Source organism: Notolepis coatsorum (assembly GCF_963971535.1).
Source record: "Notolepis coatsorum genome assembly, chromosome: 15".
Taxonomy (NCBI): Eukaryota; Metazoa; Chordata; class Actinopteri; order Aulopiformes; family Paralepididae; genus Notolepis; species Notolepis coatsorum.
In genome coordinates, this window is record NC_140179.1 from 27,753,499 (window position 1) to 27,767,236 (window position 13,738).

Below are 13,738 nucleotides of genomic sequence, written 5' to 3' on the forward strand. Positions count from 1 at the left end.
GAAGCTTACCGGAGGTTGCTGGCCCCTGGCATCTTCGACGCATGTTTTCGGCGACACGACGGGCCTGTGATGTTCCTCGTTTGATGACTGCACATCGAGGTTCAGCTGTACAAGGCTGGCTGTCGGGCCAGCTTGTACTCAGGTAGGCCCTGTGTCTTCAGGCATGGGTATTAGTGTTAGTAATGCTGGTTTGTGTTGTTAACACAACCTTGTTGTGTGTTGGCGCCAGGGGCAAGATGGTTTGGTGAACGTTCTCTGCAGGGAACGGTTTCCAAGCTGTCTTGGGCGTGCTGCTAAAACATCTAAAGCTATGCTAACATGCTATCGCTACTGCCGCATGCTATCACTACTGCTAATTGCTATGCTGTTTTAATGTCTCCGCCGTGAGATGTTGTCACTCTCCCGCCTCTTGCCCGGTTCATCAATGAAGGTCAGTCGGTAGCTGTTGTGGGGTTTTGAGTTCTATTTACCTTTTTCGGGTAAATGGGTTGACAACGGGGTAGGTCGTGGCTAGGTTCTAGCCAGGTATTACCTTGTGTTCCGGCGGGGTTTGTTGAACGGTGTTCCCATCTGGGTTGGCGTCGGGTAGTGGGGCTATGGGTCCAGCCGACATGGTAAACATGTTGCGTGTCTGTGCACAGGCAATTGTTGTCTTGGGTTCCACATTGCCTGGCGTTAGGCTGCAGTAGTATAAGGGCAGGGCCGCTTGGGAGAAATGTGAGGCCCTGTGCGTTTTTAGACGCGAGGGCCCCCATCTCCTGGGGCGGCCCTGTGTAGGGGGCTATTGTTTCATTTTGTCACTCTGCTATGAGAAGGTCTGTCTTGCTACAGCTTTCTCTCCTCTCAAACCATTCATACTGACGGTCAATCGGTATACTGGGGGAGTAGTGCGGGGGGGGGGCTTTGTTTACCTTTTTTGGTAAATGGGCTAAACTAGGGCTGGTGTTCTGTTGTGAATATTTTGAATGAAGACGGGTCTGGTCCGTCTCCCCTTAAACTTTGTGTGTATGGGTTTGCTCATTCTACAGTTTTTGTGGTTTAGCTCTTTTATTCATTTAACCTTTTCATGGTCCACACCACAGTGGAGGGTGCTGTTTGCAATCACCACTGGTGCTCCATGTTAACGTCAGTCCTTTGTTTTTGATATATTGAAACAATGCCCCGCCCGGCCGACACCATGGGTCGGCCTGGCGAGTGGCTGGTGGGCTGTTAAGGCTTGTACCGCCACGGTATGGAATTGGCAACGATTAGAACTGTGTTCGAATTGGTGTTTTTTCTATTAAAGAAATGGTGTCTGGTGGAGGGGCCTTGAGGGCCGGCCGATGTCGACACATCGCGCAAGGTTGTTGACGTTATTAGCTTTGACCCAGCCGCAAGCTATAACCGCTCAGGGTTCCCCTCTCCGCAGGGGATTTTGGTCTTCTGCTGGAGCGCGGGCGGTATTGTCCTAGGCCCTACACCGCCTCACACCGCGCAGCCAGAAGAAGAGAGAGCACGGCCTCGTCAGCGGCGATGACGGGGCCCTCGACAGGCGGCCATGTTTCCCCCGCCAGTGGTGCCCTGGTTGGAGAATCGACAGGGTATCGCGAGGCCGACAGTCTTGGCGGCCGAGGGATCGGCCATTTTGGGTGATTTCGGTGTTGGTAAACCACTCCGTCGTCATTTTGCCGCGAGCAGCCCGCTCCCCGCTCAGTCCGCTTTCTGTTACCCTCAGAAGCGGGGCTCTGGGTGTGTTCCTTTGGCTGCGGGCCGCGAACCTTCTTGAAGCGTATGCGGCCCCATTCTTCGCTTCTCATGGAGACAGGGGCTGACACCCAGTTGATGGCTGAGCCTGGGTCTGTCCGTGAGAATGTTGTGCTGTCAAGCGGCTCCCACACCTTGAACTGTGTTGGTTGAGCCTGGTGTTACATCTGTCAACTTAAGTGTTGTCAGCAGGGGGGCTCGAAACCTTTTGAGGCACACAGTGCGGGCTTCCCCGGCCTCGCCTTCGCCAGGCCAGGTATCATGTTGGTGCTCCCACTCCTGGAATATTGGCAAGTGGTCGCAGCTCACATGGTTTGGGGTGGTAGTGATATCACTGCAGGGCTACGGTGTGTAGGAACCCATGGGGGCCTTACACCTTGCATGTCCGGCTGCAGAACAACTCCTTCAGCATGTTCTGGAGGGGTGTTCAGTGGGGGGGCTTTTTTGATCGGAAGCCCCCCGTATCAGACAGGCCCTTTTTCTGTCGGGGTTCCCCCTTGGGTGCGATTGCCTCGTGGGTGGTGTCAGGGTCAGGTGTTCCGACACGGAACGCGCTCCTCGCACGATTCCAGGGTTGTCTTCGCACAGCGGGGGGGACCGGGCCAACTATCTACAGTTCCTGGCGGACCTGCGCCACGTGACGGCGGGTGCGTTGGGAGTGTCGTCACATATGACTACGGCAGTACCATATGTCGAGGTAGATGGAGAGAATGGTGAGGCGGGGACTTGTGTTTACACAACCCCACCCGTTTTCAGGTTTGGTACAGACCCTGTTGTCGGGGTCTCCAGCAGGGACAGCTCTGGTCGACGAGATCCAATCTCTGTGGACGAAGCAAGCCATCGTCGTGGCGTTCTCCTCCCGGTGTTCTCTGCCCGAGAAGTCGGGAGGGAGGGGTGTAAGACCCAGGCTGGACCTGTCCCATGGGAAGGTTCAGCATTTTTTGGATCGTCTCCTACCTGTTGAACACTGTCAGGTGGGGGTCTGGTTCTCCTCCATAGACCTGTAGGATGCGTATGCGCATCCCCGATCTTCCATCCTAGGGCTTACCTACGCTTCCTTTGCAGGGTTAGCGTATGAGTACCAGAGGCTGCCGTTCGGTTTTCTCTGGCTCCCCGCATCTTCACCAAGTGCGTGGAGGCCGCACTGGGGCCTCTGCGTCATCCGGGGTTACGGAGTGTTCTGCCCTGATGACGTTCTGGTCCTTCGCGGTCAAGGTGGATCGTCAGGTCTCGTACCAGGCAGGTCTCTACCAGCCTGGGGTTGCTGTAGACTGGATGTAGAGTATTCCTCTTCCCAGTCAACGGTTGGAGGGCTATGGGCATCCATCTCAGAGCGTGTTGTCAACACGCTCGGGAGGTTCCGTCCTAGGACGGTTACGGCGCTGTCTCACGTCGCGTTTTCACCGACGCCTCCCTCGCTGGTGATGCGTCGGGCCAACGCAGTAGGGGGCAGCTGGCAAACCATGCTGCCCGGTCTGCGCTACGTTCAATGTGTTGGTGTTGAAAGCGGTCCTTCTGGTCCACAAATGGTGTTGATCAGGACGGACGATACGACGTCAGTGTCGTGTATCGACAGACAGGGAGGAGTACGCTCCCCCTGTCTGCACCAGGCGGCGGGCGGCTGGCTATGGGCGTCCTCCATCTGCGCGGCCTAAGGGCTCCCCACATCCCCGGCAGGGAGAATGTGGGTGCAGGTGTACTGTCGCGGGGCGGCCCTCATCCTGACGGGTGAGGATTGCGTCTGGACATGGCCAGGCAGGTCTGGGACCGATGCCGTGCCGCCAGGGATTCTTCCCCATACATCTGTTAGGTCAGTTGTTGGGACGGGTACGTTGAGGGGCGCAGGTTCTTGATCCTGATGGTGTTACCATCTGGAATGCGCATGCTCCCTCCACTGTCGCGCTTACGCGGGCAGATGACGTATGTTCCAAGTGTGGTGTAAGGCGGGGGGCCAGGACTCAGTCTCCTGCCCCCTGGTTGCTGTCCTTAGTTACCTCCAGTCTCTCCTTGATAGACTGTCGGCTTCGACGGTGAGGGTATATGCAGCAGCTATATCCTCCTATCATGAGGGGTTTGAGGGGATGTCTTGTTCAGCCACCCTCTTGTGAAGCGTTTCCTGCTTGGCGCTCGACGCGTTAAGCCGGTGCAACGCTCCTTGGCTCCGACTTGGGATCTTCAATTGGTCCTCGGTCGGTTGTCCTTGGCCCCGTTTGAGCCGCTCGAGCGGGCGCCGTTGGGACAGCTGTCCTTCAGGACCGCGTTCCTTCTGGCTGTCACTTCCGCTAAACGCGTAGGTGAGCTCTGTGCTCTCTCGGTACATCCAGAGTGCCTGTCTTTTCGGACCGATTGCGGTGTCACTCTGCGACCTAATTCTGCTTTCGTGCCTAAGAATATCCGGAGTTCCTTCCGCTCCCGGGATATTGTGGTTCAGGCGTTTCGTCCTCCTCCTCACACTGGTGAGTTAGATGCGGGCCTTCACCTGTCATGTCCAGTCCGTGCTTGGGGATTTACCTCAGCCGTACTCAGGATTTCAGGGTTACCGACCAGCTTTTTGTCTGTTACGGTGGGGCTCGTGCTGGTAAGGCACTGTCGGAGCAGCGCCTGTCCCATTGGTTGTGCGAGGGTGTTACCCTCTGCTACACGCTGGCTGGGCAGGATCCCCCTGGGGGCGTCAGGGCGCACTCCACTCGTGGGGTGGCTGCCTCTGCCGCTCTCCTGGGTGGGGCCTCGGTGGAGGCCATCTGTGCTGCAGCTTCATGGTCCTCCCCGGGCTCCTTTGTAAGGTTTTTCCTCATGGACATGACCGGGGGTTCTGTCTCCCAGGCGGTTCTGGGGTCTGTGGCCTTTCCTGCTTCCCGTCCTTTGGTCGGGTAGCAGGAGTGTATGGGTATGGGCCGCAGTGTGTTGAGTCACACGTGGTTCCGCCTGTACGGTGTGTTCAAGGGGTTCTGGCTCCCTCTTGTTCGCATTCAGGTGGAGTTGACTGCGCCCCCCCTTCGTTAGGAAGGATGGGGTGACAGGGCTCCCCGCACCCCTTGATGTGGGCTTACGGGTCCTCAGGGGGTACATCTGTCGGGTCTCGCGCCCGCTCTTCCCCATTATCTCGTAAGGCTCAGAGCGGGACGCGATGCAATACGAAATATAACGATAGGTTATGTAGATAACCTAGTTATATTAGTATTGGCTAAGCGTCCCGCTCTGCGCGCCCTGAGTTCCCTCTTGAGGGATCTTTTCCTGGGACGGGTTTTGGCGAGGAAGGGTGTTTCATGACCAGGGTCATGGTTATATGGGCGGTGCCACCATAAGGGGCGGGGCCCCATACAGGTGGGGTGCATGTGTTTTTGTTCGTGGGAGATACATTAGGTATCACAGGAGATAGGAGTATCTCGTAAGGCTCAGAGCGGGACGCTTAGCCAATACTAATATAACTAGGTTATCTACATAACCTATCGTTTTCTACAGACTCCCAGAGGCACCAGCAGCTTTCAGCTGAATAAATTGGCCTCTGATTGGCAGGTGGTTTTGCACATTGTGTGTAGGCCTACTTTTTGACAAGGGACACGATGGAAAACGAAGACCACCATTGCGTTTCTCCTCAGAAAGTATACAAAAAAATTGCAAAACCAGCTGCCCTGGGTAATGCTTTTTTTCTTTTTGGAAAATGTAGCTTAAACTCTGGGAGTCTGTGTAAGACCTTTAATGGGCTTGACAAGTGATGCAGAGCTCTATTTCTGCTGCAGGTAAACTCACTCTTGCTAATTTATCTGAAGTTGCCTACTGCAGCTTTAATACAGATGATTAACTCCCTAAAATTGTAATCAATAACACAATTCACTAGCATAGCCACACTAAGTGAAGTGATTGTTTTCTGTTATTTTTGGGCTATCTTTCATCCTAAATCCATACAACATATGCCACTTCAAAAAGAGAAAGCAGACCAATTTGCTCTGTTACTTGAATTATGTATCTAATTATTATCAACAGCCAATATCAACCATTATACAAATGGTGTAAAATCATGTTAGTGTCTATAATCTTCTAGTTGCTTTTCTTCCCATCAAACAGTATTTCTGAATAATTCAACCCAATTTATTTGTCCAAATGTAGCCTGTGGTAATCTGGTTAGACCTACCTTGTGTTTGTGTGTGTTTTAAAGATCCTGTTTTTTAATCTTACTTGAATCTGTTCCTTGAATTTATTTTCCAGCACCTCTTTCAGAATTCTAAACAGTCCCGTCCCTGCCTGTCTACACCACACTCAGAAGTCATTTTTATTTACAAACTAGGTATAGGCAGTGTTTCTGGCTCCAAAAAAAGAAAAACAATTGATTCATTAAAGCGAATCGATTGTCTGTGTGACATCACAAAGGGCAGCTTAATACTTCTAAATACTTTTTCCAGGTAACAACCGTGTCTGCGTGGCAAGGCTCACACTACAATTATGCTGAGAATGGCCCATAAAACAACAGAAGATCCCTCACATGTATTACACACAGAATACCAGCTGCTAGCATCACATAGACTCTTCAGATCACATGTATTACACACAGAATACCAGCTGCTACCATCACATAGACTCTTCAGATCACATGTATTACACACAGAATACCAGCTGCTACCATCACATAGACTCTTCAGATCACATGTACTGTATTACACGCAGAATATCAGCTGCTATACCACATAGACTCTTTATATACCCCAAGTGGAACCTGAAAAAATTCAAAAATTAATTTGTACCACACTCAATAAGCCGACTTCTCTCTGATGTCTTGTCTGTATGTCTGTCTCTGCTGTAACATGGTTGTCTTGTGTTTATCTTTTTTGTAACACAGTATTGTGTGTTCTCTTCTGTATCAACAGACAATAAATAACTATCTTATCAATAACATAATAAACATTTCCTAAATTACAATAATAGTTGCCTAAATAAAATTTCACACGGCTCAACACTCAGCAAAATCACATTTTCCACCATTATAGAAACCTTTAAAATAGTCGTACACATTTTAGTTGGCGTTTTTTGTGACGACATTAACGCTTGAAACCCGTTACTCTCCAACCGTTTACTGATGTACTGTAAGATGCACTGCGTCTCAGACCAGAGGCCTATCTGTCAACATGTGACAAAAAGGTAAGAAGCTCGTAAAAAAAAAGGGGGGGGGGGTCAAAGGAATTAAGGGGTCAGCGTCGTTACCCCCCCCCCCCCCCCCCTTAAAGGTTCCCTTCAAGAGGAAAGCACTTGCGGCATTTAACACGGGACCGCCACTTCTCACATATCACAGCTGGCCTCTCATTCAGAAGAGGATGCAGAGAGAGGGAGAGTCAAAAGAAAAGAGAGAGGGAGAGAGAGAGAAGAGACGTACGGTGTTAACAGAGGGGGGGGGGGGGGACAGAAGAAGAGACGGACCGAGGAGGAGGAGGAGGAAGAGGTGGAATTCTTAGACGAGGCAAGAGGAATGCGGGAGGATTTGACCAGAAGCATCTCCATCACGTCTCTCTCTGCCAGGGTGTCTATAGGAGCAGACTGCTCCCTTCCTGCCGGGCATTCCTTCATTTATAGCTGAGGTTTGGAATCAGCAACAAGCTACACAAACAAGAGGATGCGATTCGTATATAACCCCCCCCCCCCCCCCTCTTAGACCGTCTCACAGCACAGAACTCGAACGAACAGGGCAGGACGCGTCATTACTTTTACCAACGGATTTCCAGTTCCGCGTTCGCGTTCTGCGATCTGATTGGCCGCTGACGTTTCTGGTCATGTGACATCTGCGCCAATCGTGTGACGCCTGTTTCTATCACTGGTTAAGCTTAGGCACTCTTTCGAAGTTGGTTAAGGTTAGAGTTTGTCTTAGAGCAGGGCGATAGAACACCAGCCCTGATTCCAAACTCTAACCTTAACCAACTTCAAAAGAGTCGCCTAAGCTTAACCAGTGATAAACTAGGCGTTAGGTAGTTTGCAGGCTGTTAGAGGCGGAAATAGGCCTAGAAACAGGCGTCACGCGATTGGCGCACATGTCACATGACCAGAAACGTCAGTGGCCAATCAGATCGCAGAACTGGAAATCCGTTGGTAAAAGTATAGACGCGGGCAGGACAGGCAGACAACTCGCGAGATAAGGGTACTGCGCGAGATGGCTGCCGTGGAATGTTTTCGAGGTCGTCATGGCAACAGTGTGTGAGAGTGAAGAGGAAGCCCATGTGTTCCCAAGGCCTGGTTTTCAGGTTTTTTTTTTGTATGGACTCTCTCCCCCTCTCTTATGGATCTGTGAGCAGCTTCCCGGTGCACCGCGGGAGAGAGATCTTACTCAGGCACTGTCTCGTTCGCTACGGTCTAAAATACTAAAATACCAAACTGATCCTGGATCGACACTTGACGACTAAACTCATGGCTATGCGGTGAACGTGAGACCCTGGTGCAGGAATCTGGCAAAAGGACGTGTTGATAAAAAAAAATTAAAAGAGAGAAGAGGAAAGGCTTTGATCATTACACAGCATAATTTAATATTTACAAAATATAAACAATTTACAAAAATACTACTTCCATTTTACATAGCCCCGCTTGAAGCATGTACATTAATCCTGCCATGAATTCTGCAGAATTATTTACAATAATTAATATCATTGCATGAGAAAACTATTTCCCTCAAACGATCTAAAATGAAAATGTTACTGTAATATATAAATCATCATCAACAGTTTATTCCAAAAAAAGACATAGCATTTTACTTCTTATTTTAGATGCAAATAACTCCAAAGATAGACCCATTGGCATAGCAATAGTAACATCATTATCCAGTCTTTTCCCCAAATAAGTGTCCTCCGTCCACCATTATTAAAAACAATAATAAAACTGGTGTTCAGCATCTCTCGCTGATAATGTAATATTTATGTTGTCTTCTAAGTGCTTCTGTAGTAATCGCACACAGCCGCGTGTGGCACATAGGTCCTCAAGATGGTGTCCTCACATAGGTCCTCAAGACAGAGTGTGTGTCAATTCACTCTTGGTTCAGAATGCAATCTGAAGTTATTTGACAGGGTGTCCACTCCTCGGTATTCAATCTCACTCTCTTTGTTAATAGCTTGGTTATAAACAACATGCATTTGTCATTTTATCCCCAGTAGGCCTATATGAAATTTTTAAACAAATTAAAATAATAAAATAATAATAACTGAAGCTCTGAATTGATTAAATGAAAGTGAATTCACCCTAAACACAGCCCTTAAAGGAACACGTCAACATTATGGGAAATGCGCTCACTGTCTTGAGTCAGATGAGAAGACCAATGTCTTCTCTGTGCGTTCAGTAGAAAGCTACCCGGCTGCAAGCTAGCCTAGCTTAGCACAAATGAATGGAAGTGGATACGGATCAGCTGGTCCACATCTGCTTCCATTCATTTGTGCTAAGCTAGGCTAGCTTGCAGCCGGATAGCTTTCCACTGAACGCACAGAGAAGAAACTGGTATCTATCTTCTTGTCTGACCCTGGAGAAGAGGGTAAGCACATTTCCCATAATGATCCTTTAAAACACTGTATCAAGTCGACTGACTCTCAGCCCTGCCGAGAATGATTTCTGATCTGGTTTATTTCATGAATCTAAAGCTACAACACACTGGCCGGCTATCACAGAAAAATCGCCACATAAACGGAAAGTTATCAACAGTTAGCAGAAAAAAGCCCCGCCCTCTTTACTTGATCCTCCTATCACAACTGTCAGTCGACAGTGGCTCAGGAGGTAGAGCGGTCATCTGGTAATCGGCGTGTTCCCATTTCGGCAGCGTGTCGAAGTGTCCTTGAGCAAGACACTTAACCCCTAACTGCTCCCGATGAGCAGGTTGGCACCTTGCATGGTCGCCCCCACCGTCGGTGTGGGAATGTCTGAGTGAATGGGTAAATGTGATGCACAAGTTGTAAAGTGTTTTTTTGATAAAAGCACTACAGTATATAAATGCAGTCCATTTGCTGTCCATTCGGTCCAAGGGGAAGCAACTGTTGTGATTGGAGGGTAGAGAAAGGAGGGCGGGGTTTGAAGTAGGTCAATTTCACCCCTAGTCTACAGGCTGATCTGGGTTCCCTTTGTCCTCTATGCCACCTGAAAGACTGTGCGTTATAGTGACACACACACACCCACACACACACACACACACACACACACACACACACACCCACACACACACACACACACACACACACACACACACACACACACACACACACACACACACACACACACACACACACACACACACACACACACACACACACACACACACACACACACACACAAACACACATGATTCTGCGTTAGCAAGCTTCAATTTCTACTTTCAGACTGAGAAGTTCAAACGTTCATTTTCTTTTTTATTCGTGTAAGTGAAAGTCTTGTCTGACAGATGTTCTCTACAGTGGGAACATTGGAGGTCAGTCCACATCCGAAAAGAAGGGTTTATTTTCAACAACATCTTTGTCTCCGTTGAGGCCTATGTGTATTTTTGACACACCCTACAAACTTGCCATTCTGGCTTTTGGACTGTGTAGAATTTGTATAGTCTGTCAGAAACACAACCTAGCAAGCTACAGCCGTCATCTAGCTGTGCGAGTAATCACAATAACAAAAATGGAGTGTGCTCTCTCGAGGTGCAGAGAGAGACGTGGAGATACTGGCTTCCTGAGGCGACAGGGGAGGGTCAGCCTTGTTGTCACCAGCCATCCCACGCTGTCGAGGAATCTCTCAGAAAGGATGGATGGGTGTGGGTATTTGCTTGTTTGTGTGTGTGTGTGTGAGAGGGGGAGAGAGAGAGAGAGAGGAGGGTGGGGGTTACAGTCCTACTTCTCTGGGTCCATATTCACAAGGCGTACTGGGTGTCTAGTGTTCCTGTCAGTTTGAACAAGGGGTCACGACCTCTTGGTCACTGACCCCATATCAGCACTCACGCCACCGTGTTGTGTGACCCCACGCCGCATGGCCCGGATTGTGTCTGAGCCATGTGGAATTCGGACCACAACGCAAGCGCGACCACTCTGGGTGTGCGGTCTGGTCAATCGGATTACAATATCCAATTCTGGAGTGTCCAAACTTGTCACTCGATGCGTTCTGGCGTGATAATACGTTACGCATCGGAAGTGTGATCGTACCGCCTCTCTCTCACACTAGAGGAGGATGGAATTGTGTGTGTGTGTGCACGCGCGTCTGTGTTCCTTTGTGTGTACGTGCATGTGAAAGTTGACGAGCGTGCTAACCCAACGAGCGCGCTAACCCAACGAGCAAGCTAACCCAACGAGCACCCTAACCCAACGAGCGCGCTAACCCAACGAGCAAGCTAACCCAACGAGCGCGCTAACCCAACGAGTGCGCTAACCCAACGAGCGCGCTAACCCAACGAGCAAGCTAACCCAACGAGCAAGCTAACCCAACGAGCGCGCTAACCCAACGAGTGCGCTAACCCAACGAGCGTGCTAACCCAACGAGCGCGCTAACCCAAAGAGCAAGCTAACCCAACGAGCGTGCTAACCCAACGAGCGCTAACCCAACTAGCACGCTAACCCAAAGAGCAAGCTAACCCAACGAGCGTGCTAACCCAACGAGCGCTAACCCAACTAGCACGCTAACCCAACGAGCACCCTAACCCAACGAGCGTGCTAACCCAACGAGCGCGCTAACCCAGCGAGCGCTAACCCAACTAGCACGCTAACCCAACAAGTCTTCTTTCCACCACAGGTGTGCATGTCGTTCTCTCTCTCACACTAGAGGAGGATGGAGTTGTGTGTGTGTGTATTCCTTTGTGTGTACGTGCACGTGAAAGAGAGAAATGGAAGGAGCGAAAGAGAAAGAAAAAGAGCACACCGTGTCTCCAATCGGCCGCGCAGCAAACGCGTTAGCCCAACAAGTCCCTCCCCCTCCCCCTCCCCCTCCTCTATTTGCAGGTGTGCATGTCGTTCATGCTCTCGCAGCGCCGGCAGCGGACGTAGCAGCACCAGACGAACTTGCACTCGCAGCGCTCCACGTGGCGCACCACGTGCGTGTTGTAGCCGCGGCCGCAGCAGAGCAGGTTGCAGCCGTCGGGGCCCTGGGAGGTGCGGTTGCAGCGGCGGCCGCGCGTCCCCACCACGCCCCAGCGCCGGTCCTCCAGGCAGTAGTTGGGCGACTTGTTGACGAAGATGAGCTCGTTGCGGCCGATGGGCACGCGCCGCTGGTCCTTCTCCCTCCGCCGGACCTTCTTCTTGGAGCGGTCCAGCACCTGCACGCTGCCCTCGTAGCGCTCCTTCAGGAAGTTACCCACGCGCTCAAACGGCGCCATGGTGCGCCAGCACGTCTTGACCGCGCAGGAGCCCGACACGCCGTGGCAGCGGCAGTCGGTGGTCATGGTCTTGTCCACGGCCTGAGACGGTGGAAGAAAAACACAACGACAGGAGAGAAAATGTAAATGGTGCATTTATATATAGTTATTTTATCCAAAGCACTTCCTCACATTCACACATTCACTCACTCACTCACTCACTCACACATTCACTCACTCACTCACTCACACATTCACTCACTCACTCACACATTCACACACTGATGGCGGAGGCAACCTCCTGAGCCACTGTCGCCCCCCAGAAGTCTCTCTCTATGTGTGTGTGTGTGTGTGTGTGTGTGCCTCCCCTCTCCCTGTCTCTCTATACGTGTGTGTGTGTGTGTGTGTGTGTGTGTGTGTGTGTGTGTGTGTGTGTGTGTGTGTGTGTGTGTGTGTGTGTGTGTGTGTGTGTGTGTGTGTGTGTGTGTGTGCCTCCTCTCTCCCTGTCTCTCTCTATGTGTGTGCCTCCCCTCTCCCTGTCTCTCTATACGTGTGTGTGTGTGTGTGTGTGTGTGTGTGTGTGTGTGTGTGTGTGTGTGTGTGTGTGTGTGTGTGCCTCCTCTCTCCCTGTCTCTCTCTATGTGTGTGCCTCCCCTCTCCCTGTCTCTCTATACGTGTGTGTGTGTGTGTGTGTGTGTGTGTGTGTGTGTGTGTGTGTGTGTGTGTGTGTGTGTGTGTGCCTCCTCTCTCCCTGTCTCTCTCTATGTGTGTGTGTGTGTGTGTGTGTGTGTGTGTGTGTGTGTGTGTGTGTGTGTGTGTGTGTGTGTGTGTGTGTGTGTGCCTCCTCTCTCCCTGTCTCTCTCTATGTGTGTGTGTGTGCCTCCCCTCTCCCTGTCTCTCTATACGTGTGTGTGTGTGTGTGTGTGTGTGTGTGTGTGTGTGTGTGTGTGTGTGTGTGTGTGTGTGTGTGTGTGTGTGCCTCCTCTCTCCCTGTCTCTCTCTATGTGTGTGTGTGTGTGTGTGTGTGTGTGTGTGTGTGTGTGCCTCCTCTCTCCCTGTCTCTCTCTATGTGTGTGTGTGTGTGTGTGTGTGTGTGTGTGTGTGTGTGTGTGTGCCTCCTCTCTCCCTGTCTCTCTCTATGTGTGTGTGTGTGTGTGTGTGTGTGTGTGTGTGTGCCTCCCCTCTCCCTGTCTCCTCTATGTGTGTGTGTGTGTGTGCCTCCCCTCTCCCTGTCTCTCTATACGTGTGTGTGTGTGTGTGTGTGTGTGTGTGTGTGTGTGTGTGTGTGTGTGTGTGTGTGTGTGTGTGTGTGTGTGCCTCCTCTCTCCCTGTCTCTCTCTATGTGTGTGTGTGTGTGTGTGTGTGTGTGTGTGTGCCTCCTCTCTCCCTGTCTCCTCTATGTGTGTGTGTGTGTGTGTGTGTGCCTCCTCTCTCCCTGTCTCTCTCTATGTGTGTGTGCCTCCCCTCTCCCTGTATCTCTCTCTATGTGTGTGCCTCCCCTCTCCCTGTCTCTCTCTATGTGTGTGCCTCCCCTCTCCCTGTCTCTCTCTATGTGTGTGTGCCTCCTCTCTCCCTGTCTCTCTCTATGTGTGTGTGCCTCCCCTCTCCCTGTCTCTCTCTCTATGTTTGTGCCTCCCCTCTCCCTGTCTCTCTCTATGTGTGTGTGCCTCCCCTCTCCCTGTCTCTCTCTATGTGTGTGTGTGCCTCCCCTCTCCCTGT

The 13,738-nt window shown here is 51.1% G+C and overlaps 1 protein-coding gene across 1 annotated transcript in view; it reads right to left on the reverse strand.

Annotated features, from left to right (window-relative positions):
- Positions 1–11,656: 11,656 nt before the first annotated feature.
- wnt16 (wingless-type MMTV integration site family, member 16) overlaps positions 11,657–13,738 on the reverse strand; it is a gene marked incomplete at both ends in the record, with an annotated part of 21,387 nt that continues 19,305 nt past the window's right edge. Inside the window, 1 exon segment of the mRNA XM_084330768.1 lies at positions 11,657–12,121. Within this exon segment, the coding sequence (XP_084186894.1) occupies positions 11,657–12,121 (465 nt within the window).